We start from the raw sequence: 21,282 nt of genomic DNA, 5'->3' as shown, positions 1-21,282 counted from the left end.
GCTAATCTTGTTTGTTATGATTCCTGGAGTGTACTGTTTTAGAGGTTGGAGTTGAAAGAAGGGAACAAATGCTTTTAAAGTTTGCTATAACTATTAGCATGTGCTGTAGTTAGCAGTTAAGTTTTTCCACGTTTCTGTTAGTTTACTCATCCAAATATTTGGGCTCCATTTCCTTTTGTTTATTGTTATTATTTGTTGTTTTTTGTTATTATTACAGGTTTGTCAGAAGTGTTCTAATGTTTGTGATATTACTTTTATCCTTTTCAGATGTCTATTAAAATGTTGACAAAACAACTGTCGATTATTTTAAAAACAGCGATCAAATAAGCAGAGCAGTAGAAAAAAATACCATTTTAACAAGAGTGAAAAAATTGTGTGTAGTTTAGGTTTTTCATTCTACATTTTTTGTTTAAACCTCTAAGTCAAATACTTCTCTGGAAAAATAGTTTTTTGTTCTTATTGTTAAATACTTCCAGTGTAGGTAAAATGAAATATGCTAACTTTTGTTAATGTTATAGTTATATTACATGAAGGAGCCTGATTTTTTTTTTTTTTTATTTTTTTTTAAATTACATGACTTGTGTTTGGAGCGTGGCTCTGATGCTGAGTTGTCTGTGTGTAGTAGGATTAAAAATTGCTGCTTCTCCAGTAGCTGATTTTTTTTTTTTTTTTCCCAAAATAGTTGGTATAAGGAGTTTTCTTTCTGGCCTGTTCTGTAAAAACTTACTTCGACAGAGGAAAAAAAGTGAAATTAAAAGCAATAACTGAAGAATGTAATATGCAAATCCTGCATTGCGTTTGAATGGGCATCACATGGGCACTCAAACTTTGAGGTAAAGCTTATGGCTCTTTTGCACTCAGTGTTACCTGAATGAAGAAGCTTTCCCCCCCGCCCCCCATGAAAACGATATGTCTGAGCTTAAATTATGGTACATAGGTTTATGCAGTATTGGATTGGAATAGTAGGAATTTACTGCAGCAGTTTTGGGGGGCAGTCAGCATATGTTACCACTTTGTTGTTTGCAGCATGTGGCACACTCGTGCTGCTGCCTCACAAGGAGGGTTTTGATTAAACTTGCTCATATGTACAGTGTCACAACCTAAACTGGGCGGTGTCAGAACTAGATATAGTGAAAAGGTAAACAGAAACATGAGACAAGTAATTTAAAATGAATTACTATTCACAAATATTATTTGAAAGAAGTGGATAATTTCTAGATGGGGTTATAGAATAGTATTTTTGGGGTTTTGTGGAATATTTTTGGTTTTGGTTGTGAACAATTTAGGGAAATACCATTTTAGGATGACAAAATTAATGAAAATGTGCTTCTTTAATTATATAACATTTTGAGTGCAAACCACTTGGTTTTAAATAATTGCTGATGCTGCAAAAATACCTGTAGGCATCAATTAGTTTGAAAATTGCTCTGCTAAGTCTAATACAGCCATGTGACAGAGAAAATCTCTAATGCCATGAATTTAATTTTGTAGTTTTAAAGTGACATAAACTATGGAATAGTATCTTCTCAGTAGCCTGGGACAACCTGATCTTTAATATACTAGAAGCCAACTTAGAGATGAGAGATTGAAATAATAAATAGTAGGCATTGTCTTGGGCACTCGATTACCAGTGAAAACCTCTGTAATAGCAGTCTACAGTATAACATTTGGATTATTTTTCAAACAGGTTGAGAAGTCTTGAAAAAAGACAAAAATAACTTGAGTAGGTTTGTTGCTGGTATGATGTTTTCCATAGGCACTGTACAGTAGAAAATTGTTTTAGTCACACTTTTCTAAATAACAAGCTATTCAAGTTCCATGTCTGAATTAGTCATCCAGGAGTTCTGTGGTTATGAGGGGTTTCCTTACCCAGAAGGCATAATGATTTAAGGGTCAGGGAAGACTCATGAGATCTGTGATGGCACAAGAGAATGTTTGGCATCAGTGCTGTGAATTTTAGTGCAGTAGTGTAGATGTGACAGCCATCTGGTCATTTTGTTTCTTTGTTTTTAATGAGAACTAAGAAACTAAGGAAAAAACTTGTAGGAGGTTTTTGAATGAGGGTGCTGTTTCCTGGAGCTCTCTCAACCACAAGGTCAAGGGAAGAGAAGTTCAGAGATGAAAATATAACAGTTTATCAGAACTTTAATCTCATCTACATCCTGATTAGTAATTTTAGAATGAGGACGTTGACCAGTGAGGGTCTTGAAGTAGAGAGTGAAGTGGATGCTGCTCAAGAGATGAGGCAGGGGAGGACTTCTGTGATCTGGCTGTAGGCTAAAAAAAGCTATAGAGAGAGGAATGTTCATAAGGGTCAATTCTGGATCTTGAAAGATGAGGAAGTGTGCTTCATTATTTCAGGTGTGAACTTCCGTGGTCACTGATAAAATTTCACCTACTAAAGGGATGTGATGGGTGTTGCTAGGACCTCAACACCAGGTTATTTCTAGGACCTATAGAGAACCTAGGTTTGGGGGCTAATGCCCAATTAGGTTCAGGACTTGCAGTAGTGGAAAGGAGACTGAAGCAATAGTAGAATGAGTAAGACCTGTGTGTTGTCTGTGCTGATACTGAGCTGATAGTGAGGCATCAATATGGGGAGAGAGATTCAAGCTGGGGTGTTGACTTGGACAAGCACAGGAGCTAGGGAGTAGAAAGGATATTTCTGATTGATGGCAGGGAGTTCATAGGTGAATTTGAATCCTGGCCCTGGACAGAATGAAGACGAATGGAAAGGGATGCAAGACCAAAACCTATGAAGTGATTGATAAAATAATACAGGTGAATGAGAAGGCTCCTTCAGAAGGATACACTGAAAGAACAGTTAGAATGATAAGGGATAATCATGAGAGCAACAATGCCAAGGAAATGAGGGAGAGTTATTTCCAGAAAAGAAGCATTGCTGGTAGTCTTGCATGATTGACAGGTCTAGGAAGATAACAATTACGTATTGATTCTGAGCCTCATCATAGGGTTAGGCTGCAAGAGATGTTAGTCAGAATGGGTTCAGTGAAGCTTAAGGAGTGGAAACAGGAATCATATAGACTATAGGACTAGAATTCGTGGATGGGTTCTTCAGGCTACAGTTTTGACTGTCACTGAAGGTTTAAACAGTGCTTATTAAGATTTGAGTAATAGCATAACTACAGCTATTGTACTGTGTATATGCACCTGATGAGTGTTAAAGATTGGGAAAAACTTGTTTACAATCAAATGATTAGATGGTTTTGTGTGACTGACATTTAAATTGTTATCAAGGAGCATGAGCTGTCTAAAGTCAGACTATTGGGAACTCCTTGTGAGCACTGTATTCTTGAAGGAGTCCTCTGAAATGCTGGCAAAACCTTTTTTAGTTTCAGTAGGAGCAATTGCATGAAGTTAAGGTCTTAATTTGGATTTTATTTGCTTTCACTGTTTATTCCTTGTGTTAAGTAGCTCTTTGTTGTTTGACTTATTCTGGTTGATAGAGAGCACAAAGAAAGTTTGAAAATAATCTTTCCGTAGCTTGATTTCTCCAGAAATAATCTGTAGACTATTGTATTTGGCATAGTGTGTGTGTGCTTGTTACAGCCAATTAAAAGGCAATATCCTTTGCTGATACCTTTTTGCAGAAGTAGCTCTCTCTTAAGTCTCGTTCCATGCTACGAATTGCATAAAGATCGTGGGTTTGTCAATGACAGTGAGTTTCTTTCCTCTGACTTGCTAATTTCTGTTTTTCAGTAATAATTAATTTTAGGACTGTTTTTCAGTATTTTGAACTCCAATTCCTATGTTTAAAAATAGTGAAAAGAAGAGCAAGTAGCCTGTAGGTATTATAAAGTCTTCCTAAAAGACTTGTGGTGCCTTCACAAGTAAAGATTTTGAAGAAAGGTTTTATAGTTACTAATTCATTTTTGCTGAAGAGTACAGTTAAGGTGCAATGCATACCTGTTCTATGCTATGTTTGGTTTTTGATAAACTTGAAGAGATAGGTTGTAGTTTGGATTTGTAAAATACGTATTTAATACAAACAGGTATTCTGTCTTACACAACTTGTTAGAATCTCTCTTGGGATGAAGAATGTAGTTTCTACACAATATTAGTTTGACATTTGGAGAGCAAATCACGTCGGCAGAATTCTGAAGTTTCAGGACATGTTTTCTGTGTTTGTAATACTTGCAACCCTAAATTCTTTGGATGTTAATTGCAAGCACATTATTAACTGACCTATATGGCACTAATGTGCTGAAATACTGTCTCCCAAGAGCATTTCACAGGGAAGGTGTATTTTTAAGTTTTTTTTTAAATTTATTTCAATATTTTTAAAAATTGAGCAATTGTGTATGCCTGCTTTTATAGAATTACTTTTTTCTTTTGTCTTTAGGTGAAGAAGAGAAAAAGGTAAATGTCACTAGCCGTATTGTCAGATGAAATCTTAATTCTATTGACAAAAGTGGATATGCCTTTTAAGTCTGTAGTATTTCAAGGCAGTTTTATAATTATAAATAATAATTATATTCTTGATCTTAGTGAACTGCCATTATTTTTATGTGGAAATGCTTATAGCATTATAATATTGTACACTTCATGCTTGAACATAATTGCATTAATTAACAATTAAGATTATATGACGTCAGAAAATAATACAGAATTAAGGTTATCTCTGGTAATGTAAAAATTCAGAAAAGGAAACAGCCAGTACACTTCTTTGAAAAAGAAATTATTAATAGAAGCAGTTTCCATATCCCTACATTCTTACTGAGTCTTGGAAAAGTAAGGGCTAAACTTAGAGTTTATCTCATTTCCTGAGGTTCTACTTATGTGGTGTTCTTTACTCATAATTCGTGTGTGTATGTATTTTGTGGTTGCTACCTTTCACAAAAAAAGTTAAGTAACTTTTACAACCTGGAGAAACTTTTATCACCTTTGCTGTGTCACATCACAGCCATTTTTCAGACTGTTTATACTGTTTAAAAAATTTCGTTTTCTGAAAAATACTTCCTGCTCTTCAACTGCACTTTAGTTATCCAGATAGTGACATATGGTCATGTATCTTCTTGCTCTTACACTTGTAAATGCATAAAGTACATATTTGCACTGGTAAACTTTTTTACCAAGAAAGAAAAGAACATAAGGGTTTCAGTATGTACAGTGTGAGAAGTCTCTTGATGGACCTTGCAGATTTTGATCCTTACAGTAGACAGAGACTATTATTATATATAAGACGTTTTAGTATTATATATATATTAAAATTATATATCATATAAAATAAACAGAGATGAAGATAAACACTATTTTTGTTAGTATTTTTATTTTTAAAAGCCTGACTGATCATAAAAGTTTACTGTAAGATATAATTGTTATAATGTTTTACTATTTGATTAATAAGATTGTTTAATGAATGACATGCTCCTGGGACATGATTTGTTCTCTCTAAAGCAGTCTGAACACTTCAGTTGAGAGCACATGACTTCAGGAAGCTTGTGAGGCTCTTTTTTGAGCGCGTCTTTTTATGTAGATAAGTCTTGAAACATTGATGTTGAGTTGAAGTACATATTTCCGTAGTTATTTAAACTGAGAGGCTCTGCGGAGTGATCTTGGCTAGTTATAGGGCTGGGCAATCACCAGACGTGAAATTTAACAAAGGCAAGTGCCAGGGATGGGGCAGCTGTGGATGTACATAGGCTAGGGAATGGGAGGCTGCAGAAAGGGATCTGAGCATCCTGGTAAACAGAAAGCTGAATGTGAGTCAGCAGTGCCCTGGCAGCCAGGAGGGCCAAACGTGTCCTGGGGTGCATCAGGCACAGCATTGCCAGCCAGGCAACAGAGGGGATTGTCCTGCTCTGCTCTGCACTGGGGAGACCTCACCTCGAGTCTTGGGGGCAGTTTTGGGCACTGCAATGTAAGAAAGATGTAAAGCTCCTAGGGAGCATCCAAAGGAGCACCATGAAGATGGTGAATGGTCTAGAGGGAAAGCCATATGAGGAATGACTGAGATCAGTTGTCTTGTTCTGGAGGAGACCAAGAGGAGACCTCATCACAGCCTATAGCTTTCTCACAGTGGGAAGCAGAGGGGCAGATGCTGATCTCCTCTCTGGTGACCAGTGACAGGACCCAAGGGAATGGCCTGAATTTGTGTCAAGAGAGATTTAGGTTGGATATTAGGAAAAGGTTCTTTACCCAGGGAATGGTTGGGTCCTGGAACAGGCTCCTCTGGGAAGTGGTCACAGCACCAAGCCTGACAGAGTTCAAGAAGCACCTGGACAATGCTTTCAGGCACATGGTGTGATTCTGAGGGTGTCCTGCGCAGGGACAGGAATTGGGCTTGATGATCTTGATGGGTCCCTTCTAACTCGGGATGTTCTATGAGTCTGATTCTAAAGTTGTTTACATGCTTCACTTGAAAAACATGAAGACCATACCGTGGTTGTGGTTATGGTATAACTTTTCTTCATTTGTTTGTTATTCAGGAGCAAGAGCTTATCTCTGTTTTATTACATTACATGACTGACTTGTATACAGTGCTATTTCATCAGTGCCTTGAAAATCCAGAACACTTTCTCCAATAGTGAACAACCTGTATTGGCAACTGATCATTTTTAACTGCTCTGTGTGAGATCACACCTTCATTTGATTTTTCTACTTCTCGTAGGTTAGATTAAAGGGTATGTACTACAATGGATCCTTGTTGGTGTTTTGGTTATTAATCTAATTTCTTACAGTTATTTGAGTAGAGGAATGAACACTTAAATTTTTTCCTTTATGAGTACAGACAAATATAGACATTTTTCTGAATGTGCCAGAAAAAAATGTCTTTCTACTTTTATTCTTGGTAACATTGCTTGGTCTGTAGGACCTTTCATCTGCACTTTGTTTTTTTCAAAGCCATTCTTGTGGCATATTTCCAGTGTGTGGTGCTTTGGGAGGTTACCAGGAAAACTTGGTATCGAAATGAAACTTCATCAGGCTGCTGTGAAATTCAGAATTTTCCAAGCCTGAAAGAGGGAATTGAATTGTGCCAAATACTGGTCCCTAATTTTTGCCGAACCATAGAAACTGCATGGAATAAAAGATACTCTTCAGAAAATATCCTGCTTTCCTTTTCCTGGCAGCTCTTATTTTTACTCTGTAATTTAATTTTGTCTAGGAGCAGTGGCAAAGGATCTGCAGGCAGTGTTTGCAAGCGGCAAGTTGTGGATTAGGAATTGCTAGTGTAGAAAATAAGGTTAAAGTTGTTTGCTCAGCAGAAGAATTTGTGAAACTACGCTTTTATCAGTTATCGATTACAGGGGAGGTTGTCTCGGTAAGGAGTGTTACTGCTTTCACTCGTGATATTACATAAAGGGGGCTTCAAAATAAACGTCTAGAGTCTTGGAGGTGCTTGTGCACACTCTGAGTTTATGCCATTGTGGAAGAGTTCTAAGGCCAGGCAGAATAATAATAGTGAGTCTTACTCAGTTATTGTTGTTGTTCCAGCTGTCTGCGTAAAAGCTCTTCATGTCCTGAACATGAAAAAACAAGCATAAAAACCCATTGACTTGCCAAGGTCAGACAGAGTCTGTGGAGAGGTGGAAATAGAATTACTGTCTCCTGCCTCTGTTCTCGTACTTGGTGTAGTTATGGGGTGTTTGCTGAGTTTTGACAGGTGACATCATGTTTTCTCTCCCAACTGTGGCTGTGAAAGCAGGTCAAGAGAAATAAGACTTCCTTACATTTTTCATCTGCATAACAGAAAGGTATGGTAAAGAAGACTTGAGTGATTGTATTCATCATTAATGTGTTTTGGTTATAGTGGGGGATGTTAGAGTGGACACTAGAGAGATGCTGCTCTTACATAATTGAGACAGATGCGATGGTTGGGGCATGACCAGTAGATAAATGTGCCCTGTAATAAAATTAAGTGATGCTGCAGTGTGCTGTGCTTTGTACTGCGGGAGAAATTATTCTGTATAGGTACTTATTTTCAAAACTGAAAATGTATCACTGCTTTCCAAATCTGCCACCCAGCTCTGGTTTCAGTAGTGAGTGTCAGAATTCAGAAAAGAAAAAGCTTTGGTGAAAGACTTCTGTTGTTCTGCATGTGTGTGCTTTTTTTCATGCTCTCTTAGTTTTGCAGTAGATACATGGTGATGACTAGTAAAATCCTCAATAAAGTACTACCTTCCAGGAATTATGGGGATATATCAAAACTATTTTCGATATGCCTTTTTGTCCAAGTATTTTTCCGGCCAAATTTTTTTCTTCTGCTCTTCAGTACTTCTTTGTCAGCACTGAGTCCTGGGATGTTGTTGGTTTGCTGTGGTTTGTTGGGGCTTTTTTGTTTTGGTTTGTTTTTTGGTTGGTTGGGGTTTTGTGTGTGTTTTTTTGTTTGTATGGGGGGTTTTCATTTGGTTTTTTTTTAAATTTTCCTTTGCATTCCATTTTTTTTTCATTTGCTGTTGCATGGTTGATGTTGCTTTTCGTTTGTTTTGTTTGTGTGCATTACAAATTTCTCATTAAGAAGTCATGCAGAGCAGTTAATCAAAATAAGTATTTGGGATCAGGCTTCCTCTTTGAAAGAGGCTTGTAGCATACTTGATGCATTGTGACAAACTGTTTCAGTCAGCGCACATGATAATGACGTGGAATTCTGATCACAATATAAAAGTTTAAGGGATTTTTGTATAAGTACTAAATTTACAAGAGTGCCCTCCTCTACTGATTGTTTTGCTGTTGATTATGGAGGTAAACATGTCTCTTAGTTTGTAAGAGTGATAGAAGAATGTGTTATGGAGAGAGAAAAAAACATGCAGTTCTCTAAAGTAAATTTTTTGCTCTAAGAGTCACCTGAAGCAGGAAAGGCATGAAAACCTATTCTGGTGATCTGTTTTAATTAATAATATAGATGTTGGCCAGGCTTATGTTCAGTTTTGATAATACAGTAAATAAGATTAATGTTCCCAGTGCTTACGTTTAGATAGCAGCACTCTCAAAATACCAAGAACTGTGTTAAAACAAACGTGAGAACTATGCCAAAACAAACGTCAGAACATTCTGCTTTTTTTTTTTTTTTTTTTTTTTTGCAATGGGCAAAATACCTGTATTTCACAACAGTTAGCAGGCAAAACAAAGGAGTCGTTATGAAACAATATTTAAAAAAGGTTTTACTGAGTTTACGCCCAATTAGCTTGTTGAAGTGATAAATCATACCTCAAATGCAAAGGAAAAGTAGACTAGGCCTTTACAGTAATTTGTGATTGTTAAAGTGTACAGAAAGTGTAGGGTGACTTTTGTTACTGGATCCCTTGTGCTGTAAGGGTAGTAGTCATTCTTTTTGACTGGCTGCATCTGCATGTAGCTTTTGAGACTGCAGTAAACAAAAAGTGACCTCAGAAGATACGCCGAAGGTTCCTCTCCAGACAGAGTTTGAAGCCAATCCTTATGTGAGTGTTCCTTGAATGTAGCCTGAATTTCCATATGGAAATAAAATATATAAGAAGAAAAGCTCTGGGCATATCCCTTGTTTTTCCAATGTTTGTGGTTTCCACGGTTTTTCTTAACTTTAAAAAAATCTTAACTTTATTTTTTGATTGTTAAATACTTAGTAAATAATCAGAAAAACTGAACTGACCTTCCTGCCTTACTGTCTCACCATGTTGCTGGATGGCACTTAGCAGTAGACTGGTTAGACTTGTCAGTTTGCATAGTCATGAAAGTTGTATTGCATCAGGTTGAATTTAAAAGTTTATCTTTTATAGTTTGACTAGTTCGCCAAAAAAACCAAACCAAGAGCAACAGAGGGTATTAAGCTGTGATGAATATTGTATCTGTGGAGATAGGAGACTTGTTCACTTATTGGAAGTTTTCCTATGTGCTTACTCTGCATAGGATTCAAATTCTGGGTATCATCGTTGGAAGTACTCAGCAGATTTTACTGGTGACACTTCTGATCTCCTACCTAATGGCCCCAATTGTAGAAGATTTTTTTCAGTAATGATAGTACATTTTTTTAAGATTAAAAATGCTATTCTGCCATTGTACAAACTGCATTCCTAGCTAATATTTTCTTTTTTTTTTTTTTTTTGTGTTGACATCAGTTGAAAAACATGTATAGCCACTGCTTGACATTCCTTTCCTCTGATTCCAGTTTAGATCTGGTCAGTTCTGCTTCCTCTTGTTATACATAAAGCATACTGAAATAACACAGAGTATTGTATTTTGCTTGGTCATTTTGAGTTCTGTTCTCTCCTGAATTTTGTGAGCAGCCCTCAATTAGTTTTGCTTCTGGATCTCTCTCTTTTTTTTTTTTTTTTTTTTTCCCCCTCTCTTTTACTATTTTTAGTGGAGTAGCACACCAGAATACTTTGTCTGGATTTTTTTCTGCGGAGTTTTTGTGTAAGCCCCATTCTCTTTGTTCCTGGGCAGTCCATGTTCACTTATGTTTGTCCAGGGCAGTACTTTCAGACTACTTCCCAACTGTGTTGTTCCTTTTTTCCCCTATATTTTGCTGTTACTAGCTCTGTAAGGCTTATGGTGTACTTTGAGCATCACCACCAGCATTATCTACAGAGTGGGGAAGTCACTGTTGCTACTCAGCAATCCAACAACTGTATGTTTTAAATCAAGTCCAAACCCTGTTCCTTACTTTTGGGAACTTGAAACTTCATCAGTGTCTTTGATTATGAGAGGGGCTGTCTAATAAGCACTTGTATGCAACTTGTCTCCCCCCATAAAAACAGATGAGGGTTGGAGAGAAAATAAAATCTAAAGAGTTCAAGAACCTGAGATATCTCATGTAACAAAAGACAAAACTGATACTGAGAGAGAAGAGTAAAACTTAAGTTGTATTGGTAAAGCCAAAGAAAGATCCAGTCTTACTATTGTGAAGGCAGGAAATATATTTTGGGAGGGGAAAGAAGACATAGTGAAGGAACATTTTATTTTGAAGGAGTTTCGTTTTTTTGCTTTTACCACCCTTCTTTCTTTTGAAATGTTTCGGTTCTCTTCATGTATGGGAAGCCACTACTATTTTTTTATCCTTTTGCTACTCCAAAGAGAATGGATAAAATAGAACTTTGAATGAATATAGACTGCAGTCTGTTGCTATAGTGGCTTTGTAGGGTGTATATTGAAAGCTGTGAAGAAGCAGGACACTTTGTTCTTACTAACATGGTATATTTCTAAAGCAACAGAACAGGGAGAAAGGATTGTTTTTGAAGTGATGAAAGCAAACAAAGTAAAGCTGAGACCAGGTTTTGAAAGCTAAATTCCGTAAATAAGCATTGCCCAAGAAATGATGGGTGTGTGTCTGTGCATACAGGTACACTTAAAAGTGTTTGTTATACAGCTTTAATATACAACTTGGATTTATATTTACTGTACAGAAAGTTTCTTCTAACATAAGATGGGTTAAAAGAGCATTGTGACATTCTGCATAAAATTGTAACTTTTCTTTTTGCCTGATTCAGTGGTTGAATACAAGCATTTGATTTGGTTTTCTTCATACCATTTCAGAACCCTAGAGAAATGGTAACATACTGGGGTGTCTTAATATAAAAATTACCAGTTTGATTGAGATAGTTCTCTCCTACACTTTTTGTTCTCATTATAGAAGGCAACTTTATTAGTAATACATGTCCTGATCTTGTCTGTTCTTGCTTCACAAAAAACATGTATTTGAAAGCTTAATATAGAGGTATTCTGGAAGTAGATGTGTAACAATGGTGCACTTTTTCTTTCAACAGTGAGCCTCAGTTTACTGTTGCTGATTAAACAGCTCACACAGCCCTTTGTCTAAAGCATTCTTCCCACTTCATTTTGGAACAAAATTTAGAAAGTCAAACAGGCATATCATTTGGATATCAGAACTGAATAATGGTTCCCGCCAGCGAGGCTAATGTGTGCAACCTTTCTCCTTCGGTTAAAGGTTTTTTCCTTTGGTAAAAGGAGTCTTCAAACTATCACTCTGGTAACACTGGTCCATAGTTGTAGAAACAGGAAGCAAACACTTAAACATTGTCCCAGATCACCATTGCTCTGTGGTGTCTTCCTTTTTTTCAGCTGCTTTCTTAATTTCTTTCTTGGAAGCCAAAAGTAGCTTCGTGCAGTTCTCCTAAGAGTTGAGTCATTTGCCAGCTTCTCCTTTGCAAATAATCTGTAATGGAATCCACTATATTTTCTCTGCCTGAGGCTGTTTATTGCATTGTCCACTTGCTTTTGACATGCTGTCTCAGTCCTTTTGATTGCTTATTCTGTCTGTTTTCTGCAGTGTCTGTAGTTAATTGTAGCTGTTAGAAACCTCTTGAGGACTCAGAGTTCAAATTGCCCTAGGTCTTGGCACACTGTCCTTCCTGTAAGTAACCTGCATTCACCTGTCACTCAAGCGGCTTGCAAGCTGTTGGGTGGCATGCAGGTCCAGGGAGCTCTTTTAACAGGGCTCTAGGATACCTTGAAGGATGGGCTCTGGTTTTCCAGCCAGGATAACTGGGGCTCTCTATACTCGTTATGTTTTGGGAAGAATGGTGTGCTGATGTTGCGTATACTTCAGGTTTGTCCCAAGGTGTGCTGGCATGGCCAACCAGGTCTTATAACTAGTAAAAGTATCATAGTTGAAAAGCTGTTGGGTGCCTGTCATGGCATTGTTTGTGAAGTTAATGGAGATTTATGTCCTAAAGGGCATTGTGCTTTTTAGTTGACAGTCTCTGGGGGAAAACTGGAAAATTCTTTCCTTTTTAAAAGAAACCAAAAAACTAACTTACCCAGAAAACTCCACAGCACCACTCCTTCGCTGCCTCTCCTCCCCCCTGCCAAAATTGACCGGTAGAGATTTATTATGCTTTCCCTTAAAGTTTGTGGTTAATTTTATTAATACGCATTTGTATTATCATGCCACACTTGACAGCTGGTTTCTGTGTGTACCTTCAGACAACAGTGGCCTTCTGTCGCAGCGCTTTGGTCAGCAGTTAGCGTCTGTGGCTGCTGAGCTGTGTGATTTGCAGGCTTTTCCAGTGTCACTCCAGTATGAAACTGGATTTGCTGACCTGTTAAAACTAAGTTTTAGTTCTGGGGTGGAGGGACTCTTTGAGGCTGATCGTATTGATGATGTGAAGTTGCCTTCAGATTTCCTTGTCCTGAACTGAAAATAGTCACAGACAGGAGAATTTTATGGGGAGGTACTGTTTAGGCTTGTATGGTTCTTACTCTTCTTTAGCTGTCCATTAATCCTGCTGCTGGAAATGGAGAAACGGATTGCTGGAGCCTTGGCCTGAGTAAGAATAACCCTTGTGCCCGGTAGCAGTGGGAGCAGAAGGCCCTGCACCCCTGGGTGGATTGTCTTAACTCTATCCTTCTTCCTCATCTTTGCCTCACTTTGTAATAGTAACAGGGAATGGAGAGGAATGGATGGACGCTGGTGTGGGGCTGGGGAACAGAATGAAATCTCTGAAGGTAGATAATGATGTATGTATATATGTGTGGAGGTGATTGTCTCTTGAGTTTTCTACTGCTGCAAAGATTTTGAAGATATTTTGGAGGTGGGAAAACTAGATTTTGCTATCTCAATGTTAAAATTTTTATCTGATTCTTTACATTTTTATTTATTGGGGTACAGAAACATTGAGTGGCTTCTCTGTTTTACACATGTACTTTTATTTAGCTGTAGGGAAGTTGTACTTTCTCTCCCCCAAGGGAGTTTCCTGTGTATATGGAAAAATACAAAACAGAAGTGAAAAATACCTCAGGCTTCCAAACCTAGTGCTCACATTTCACTTCTCCCACTACCTTTCTTGTCATATAAATAGTCCAGCAGTCCTTCCCCTGCCCTATAGCAATACCATCTATCTAAAAAGCTAGATGCTATCATAGCAAATATGGTAGCTAACTTGTCACACCAAATTATTACAACAACCTGTAAACCACTGGGGAAATAAAAAAAAATTACGCAGTGCTACACTTTTCTGATGTTTATCTTTAACTGCCAGAATGTTTTATTAGGCTTTTTTCAGGCTAGTAAATATAACTTTGATACCTGTTCCAAGAGGTTTATAGTTACGAATACATTCAGTATGCAACTCATGGGCTTTTTTTGTTTAAAAATCCACTTAAGGCAGGGGCCCTAAAACTGTGTGTAACTCAACAGTTACATTGCATTTCATAATGTGTTACTCTCACTAGAAATTCTGGAGATCCTCTGTTTTCAATCTGACTATAGAGCAAATGGTTTCTCTATTTCTTATGCCTAGGTGAGCAGTATGTAGGTAACGTATTGTATTCAATAAGAATGCTATCTTCACAGTATTTAATTTTTCCCATAACCATATAAGATAATTTAAGCAGTTTAAAACTGGCATTCTGAATTTCCTTCATTTGTTTTGACTGTATTTTGTGTATGTTCTCTTGTCATGTAACAGGTTTGTGGGTTTTTAGCCTCTTAAGTTGTTCTGTAAAGGGTAGGACTAAAGAACTTCTGTGTCCTGTACACTTCTGCCTTGTATGGTGAGGAAAGGTTTTGGGACAGTACCATGATCTCCTTCATCCCTAATGGGCAAAGTGTAGCAGTAGTAGAGCTAAGGCATATACTTACTGTCTAACCAAATGGCATATGCAGAGTGATCAGCTGTTGAAACAGGAGTTTCCACATTTTGCTTTGTCTTTTTCAGTGACACTGGTATTCTGGAAATGTCTATCCAGCTTCCAGTTTTCATAAAACTCATAGCAACGTAATTGTCTTTAAAAGCTCTTTTCTTCTTTTTAAACTTAGTTAGAACTGATTTATGGGCTCCAAAGTTACTGAAAGGATTGCTAATCAATTTATTAATTGTACTAATACAGTACTAAGCCTGCTTTGTGGACAGAGTGTGCTGTATTTTCCAGAATGCATTAATGCCTTGGAAGAAAATACATCATTTCTCTAAAATGCTGAATTCTAAGTGGTAACTTCTAATATAGGTTACCCCTTGATTTTCTTTAGGATGAGACTTTTTTCCTTCATTTATCTCGGCTGCGTGGCCATCTGCATATTTTCATTCCATGGTTCAGGCTATTTATCTGTTTGTTGAACTTTCATGATTGCATTTGTCAATTTTTTCTTTTTTGGAGAGCTCAGTCTGCCCTGTTGGAAGCAGCAGTGGGCAGAAATTTTAGGAAGTAAATCTCCCTATAGATTGGCATGTTCCATATACTACATACTTGGTAGTCCTATGTTGGCGAACATTTTTAAGCTGGTCAAGTTACACTTGACAGGGTGGTAGCTGCTAACTGAAATGACAGATTTGGTTGTTTAGTACTTCAAGACGCTTTTGACAATTTACTTTCCCTTTTGGCCTAAATGTACTTGGAAGGATGAGACAATGTTTTGAAAAGAGGTTGGGTTCGGAGCTCAGCAGTTGGGAGTCTTCGCAACACTGCTTAGGCACCCTTTTCATGCTGTAAAATCGTTGAAAAAAATTTGTGCCAGCACAGTCATTATTCTGGGAAACTCGTGTTGTAGCAGTCACAGGTTCAAGATCATGCAGAAGTTAAGTGCTGTTGGGTAAAAAATTTTTTTTAAAATAGTGGTTCCTTAAATACTTAGAATACCTAAGTTAAGTTTGTCTCAGAAAAGTGTTCTTGTTTTCAAATTGGCTTCATGGTTTATAGTGTACCTCATTAAGATGCAGGAAGAAGTTTACCAGTAATTTGCATCTGTGTGGAGTTTAAACTTGACAAACCTGAAAAGCAAGCCTCCTTGAATTAAGTATGATTCACACAATTTCCATTTTAAAAAATGAGCAGTAATAACTGCTTTGCATTTGTGCTCTTCAGATTTTTCTTATGAAAAATGCTGTACAAAAGCTGTTAGGGCACAATAGGAGCATGTGTAACTATGTAAGAGAACTGTAATACTATAAGACCAGAAAAAAGGATGATAAGGTGTTAGCTTGCTGGCATTCCAGCCATGTAATCTAATCTTTTCATATGGTTATTGTAAGTGTACTGTGATAAGGAGGAGTAGAAGTTTATTATTGGAGTGTCCGTTTAATTGTCTTGTACAGGGATCATTGACCCAGTTATCGTAACAGTTGTTAAAAATATTATCATATTTGATGGTAGGCATTGTAGAGATTATATTTCTCTAGCAATTTGTTTCTAAATATTTTAATTTTACAATTATAACTAGCAATAATTAGAAGGAGCTTCTAGCTTATAAAATATAAACAGAAATACAGTTTTTGTTGTACTTACCCTACTTTCTTCTTTCTGTTTCAAGACAAGTATTTTTTAAATGGGAATATGAATTTCTGTCTTTCCTGTGTTGGAATGCTCTATTAATTATTGCAGGGACTGTAGCTACAGTATGATTTAATATCTTAGAAACTTAGAATTTAACTGTGAATTAATTCAACAATGACAAAAAGTCCAAAGCTTTCAAATCTTTTAAAACAACTCCTTTTCTTAAAACACAGGTTTGTAAACTGCAGATGGATCACCTAATTTTGCTCTCTATGCAAGTTATATGACTTTAAAGGTTTAAGAATATTTTGCTTATATTAAATGCTTCCCAGTTAGAGACCTTCAGCACAATCACAGTGAAAAAGCCTAACAGGGAAGAATGGCCTCCAACTGATTTAGTTGTCCTAGAAAGTTGAAAAAGAGCCTTCTAATTCTCATTCTTTTCTGGGATGTGTTTATTGCTGCTGTTTTTATATTCATGGGATGATGTATTCATAAGTGTAATTACAAAACAATACACTTGAGATTGATTAATTCTAGGATACTGACAGCTCATTCTGCAACTGCGCCCAGTTAATGTTAGTGTAACCACGTAATTCCTGGGTGATGCAAGAAAACATCTGATATCTAGGAAACCCTGTAATTTTGTAACACAGGTTGGTGCCAAATACAGCTTTGTTGAACAGTATACGTATGCACAGGTTTTGTGTCGTCATTTTAATCTACTGAGGAGATAAATTTTATTTGCCAATTTGAAAATTACTGTTTGCATGGCAACCTGCTTAGGCGCTGATAACCTGTTCTCTGCTTGCATACTGATACAATTTTTGAGTTGTTTTACAAGTCTAGAATCAGTGGGTGAGACGTAGTTCAGAGAAATAAGCTTATAGAACTCTAGCAGTTTACTTTTATTGAATATAAGGAGCTGCTTCCTTATTGCATTTTGAAGGCTCCCAGTATAGAATTTGGAGGAAGAAAGGGAATGAAAGGAGAGGGTACATACTGTAGTAGTACTGTGTTAAAAAAAAATAAAGAAGCAGATTATATTGTATAAAAAAAGTTGACTGAAAATGACTGAGTTGCTGGAGGAGGGAGATGATAGGGAATTGTCCCCATTTCTTAAAGGTGTTTTTTAGAAATGTGAAAATACAGTAAAACAATTTAAAAGTGGCTCTTGAAACTTGCTCTGGAGGGCTTGGCACTTCTGTCGGAGCTTACAGTTGTTAAACCAAGACCAGTTAAGGGAATGTATGAACTGGTTTTTGTTGGCTTTTTGCTAATATTGTTGTTGTTGTTATTATTTACAGTATTTAAAATAATATTTAGCGGGTCTAAATTGAAGGTAGGGGTGCACCAGGTTTGTAACAGTGCCCTACTACTGAAGTAGGAGGTCACATTCTCCTGAGTGTGCCTGTTGATTGCGCTGAGGTGGTGCCGGCAGTCACTGGGTTCGTGATTGAATCAATGAAGTTCTCTTTATTTCACCTCTTTCGCCTCTCCGTCTCTGGCCTCCCCAAAAAGATAGTTTTTGTTCTGGCCTACTGATTTGAATTTACCTGTGGAAAGGTTGGACAAGTGCTGGAGTTTGGTGTGTGAGGATAGGTCGGTGCAGCTGGGGGAAGCTGGCAAGCAAGACCTGTTTGGCAGTGACAAATCAGCTCAGCTGCCTCTGAAGCCACCGTCTAACAGTGAACTGGAGCAGCTGGGACACAGGCACGTTTGCTTTCCCTGACCTAGCAGAGAGGTGGTAAAGGCATTTGAGACAGTGGTGACTTAAATTGTCACAGCAAGACTTCTCAGAGTTGGTCTGCTTAAACCTTAGAGATGTTTACTTAGGTGTCATTTTGCATTAAGTTCTGCTTGCGCTTGGGGTGACAGTCTTACAGTTGTCCTAAGCTAAACTTTGACTAAGGATGTCAGTTTCTTGGTAAGATCTTTTAATTTTGCTTAAGACTTGGGTTTTGCAAGTCATTTTCCCTACTGAATTCTTCTGTGTGTTCTTGCATTATAGTTCTTTCCCATGAGAGTTACAGGCTTGCTTAGCTGCTCCTTCTGTGTAATCTTTTTTGGCTTCTGTTGAAGTTGAGTTTGAGGTGACCAAGCAGCTTTCTGCAACCAACATGACTGGTTTCCCTGTCTCCTGCTTCCCTGTGTATTAGTGGTGTGCCAGGTTGATGGACCGAGTTAGCTCCTTTTGAAGGTCTGAGCACTGCAGGGGAAAGCAGTGGTGCAGGGGAAGCGAGTTGAGGAGCTTGGAGCAGGGACAGTAACCCCCTTGGAGACAGATTAGGCCATTCTCCTTGTTTTTCTGCTCATAGGAAGCAGTTGCTGTAGTAATAAAGCTCCTTTGTTTTTGAGGGTATAGGGTAAGGAAAAGAACATGGAAGAGTGATTATCCTATTACTTTAATAGAGTAGTGGTGAGAAATTTTGAAAGTGACCGATGACTGTCCCTGTCAAGAACCTGTTACCTCTTTAAGAGGCATTCCAAAGAGATACCTATTTGCCTTTATGATTAGTGAGGTTAGTTTGGCTTTTTGAGAATCTTCCACCTTTGCAAGTTCAATGTGGTTCTTTACCACTTCCTTATAAAATCATTCACAATTTCTCCTTGTATTATATATTTTTGGCGTTACAGTGAACATTAGTGGTTCAAAGAAAACCATGAACCTTAAGTTTTTGTCCTTCGTTTTATTAACTTTTTAAAAAGTTATCTTCTGCGCAGAATATCAGTGCTTATCTTCCAGTGAAGGATGGAAATTATATTTACAGAGGAGAAACTGTTCTTTGAACACTGCAGACATTTAGTCACTGAAATGAAGGTGGAACAAATCCTTAGGTACTATACTATAGTGCTGGGTTCCTATATTGGCAGGAAAGTGGTTGAAAAAGTTTCCTCTTATGTCTAATTTGTGACTTTTTTCAAGTAATCGGGCAACAGAGATAATAATCAGTACAGTTAGTAGTTTTTCCCTCATGCCTCTAAAAAAAAATTTCTTCCGACTAAATCTTACTTGCAGTTATGGGCCAATAGTAACTCTTAAAAAGCACTGGTTTAGTACTCAATAGCTCTGTTCTTGCCATATTTAGAAATTTAATTTCTTAAAAGATAACTGCCTTTTTTTTAAGGACTTGCTGATATTTAAATTATAGTTTAGTAGGGGACATATAATCACTTCCGTAGGAAATAAAAGTCAAGTTTGCTTGTGAAGTATGTATTCAAAGGTGATGTGCAAGGTGAGATCCTGAGGAAAATTTGCTGTGTCAGATGGACAAGAAGAGTTCTAATAATCGTAAGCTGAGCAAAGTCATTGTCAATGAAAGGTGTGACTGTGGGATGTTTTGTGTAGAATCATGCTCCAGACTGATTTTATGTATCACCATTACTTTAAGAGTCAATTTTGTGTACTACGTGGAGGTGTTTTCCTCTTTCTAAGCATCCACTCTTTTTTTGTTTGAAGGGATGAAAATAAAACTAGTGAGCGCGTTCCCTATGCAGTTACAATAGCTGAGCCAAATGATACTGTGTTTTAGGGACTGGGATTCTGTTGGCATACATTAGTTTTTCAAGCTAATAACTCATTCAGTTGCTAATGTATGTGTGTCCAAGTCTGCAGTTTCCACTAAACATTTGAGCCAATGCTATTAGGCAATTAATAAAAAAGAAGTAATAGCATGTGAATATAAAGGAATCGTAATAAATTGAGTAATGTTTTATTACGTTTCTTACATTCTACACTACTCCAGCATCTTGATGGCTTTATCCTTTGAGTTCTTTAGTATACCTGAGATCTCTGGATTACTAGCTTCTTGCTGCGGGTACCTACAGCTAAAAGCAAAAGTAAGGAAATCACATCTTCAGGTGTATGTTTAGGCACTTTGTCATTAAACAAGCTATTATTACTGACTTCCTTGCATCACTTAGTGTGGCAGAGTTGTGTGACTGCTGTCTTGATTAAAATTATGTCATTTGGACAAGACCTTTGATTTTTGGAGTCATAGACAAGTATAGTGATTACTGCATGGAGTTTTTTCCAAATGTAGGTAGACTGCTAGAAGGAAGTGAATTTGTGTACTTTCTGTAAGTTGTTTGAAAGTGAGCCTGCTTACTGATACAGTGCAAGTTTTATTTAAATTGCAGCTGTCGTTCTGTGATTTTATGGGGATTGGAAAAGAGAGGACAATAATAAAAGCAATGTGGGGGAATGAAAGCAGGTCAGAAAAGGGAGAGGGAGTTTCTAATTGAACCAGTGGTTTGCAGTGAGAGGGCGTGACTGAGTGAAGCAGAGCTTTTTCTATTGTATTTTTGTCAGTATTATTTGATATAGTGCCAAAAGTGTGTAAAGTGCTGTAGGGTGGAAGACTTGTTTCAAGCACGTAACATACTCTCTGTTTTGGAGGACTTAAATTCTTTAAGTGTAGTCAGGGGCAGTGCAGAATCATGCAGTACAAAGATGTTGATCGTGCATAGTTGGTGGCATTCACCCTGGAGCAGGTGGGTCTTGTTGTTGAAGAGGGGGAATGTTTTGTGTATTGATCAAAAACTTTCTGGTTTTGTGATTTCAGGGGCTGCTGTGCCCCCTACTTCCAAAGAGTCACAATGCAGTTGGACCACCCATCAGTCATTCTTTACAGAGGAGAAAGGGACTTTAGAAGTAGTAGAAATCCATTGTTCATGTCCATTAGACATTCTTGATTGGTGACGTTTTAATTAATTTTATCTCCTTTTGTAGGATGGATAAGAAAGAGGGTTCATAGTGTCAGTAGTGTTTCAGGCAAGTTGGCTGAGATTGGTTCTTTGTATGTGAATATGAAAACTATATTTATTTTTTAAAATGGGTTAGCTTTTAATTCAACTCTGACCTTCAGGACAAAGTCCTTACAGCAATATTGGTTGTGGTAGACACCCTAACGAGAATCAGGGCTGAAGTGCTGCTGGCAGGCAAAAACGTGAGAGTGAGTTGGTAACTGCATGTGACTCTGGCAGTGCGTGTGTTCTTCCTGAAGGATGAGCCCGCCTGTGATGAGTGAGCTGGAAGTTGTAAGTCAGTTTGTTGACTTCATCAGCCTTGGGTGGATCATGCTTATGAACATGGTTGTGTCTGGAGGGAGGAAG

The 21,282-nt window shown here is 37.5% G+C and overlaps 1 protein-coding gene across 1 annotated transcript in view; it reads left to right on the top strand.

The window, feature by feature from the left end:
- Window positions 1-798: 798 nt before the first annotated feature.
- Window positions 799-21,282, top strand: part of RBPJ (recombination signal binding protein for immunoglobulin kappa J region) — a 54,361-nt gene continuing 33,877 nt past the window's right edge. The window contains exon 1 of the mRNA XM_017727544.1: window positions 799-833. Within this exon, the coding sequence (XP_017583033.1) occupies window positions 814-833 (20 nt within the window). The 5' untranslated portion in view covers window positions 799-813. The remainder of the gene's footprint in view (window positions 834-21,282) is intronic.

Source organism: Corvus brachyrhynchos, unplaced genomic scaffold (assembly GCF_000691975.1).
Source record: "Corvus brachyrhynchos isolate BGI_N302 unplaced genomic scaffold, ASM69197v1 scaffold80, whole genome shotgun sequence".
NCBI classification, from domain to species: domain Eukaryota; kingdom Metazoa; phylum Chordata; class Aves; order Passeriformes; family Corvidae; genus Corvus; species Corvus brachyrhynchos.
Note: the sequence above shows the minus strand (reverse complement) of the source record. Positions and strands in the feature narration are given on the sequence as shown.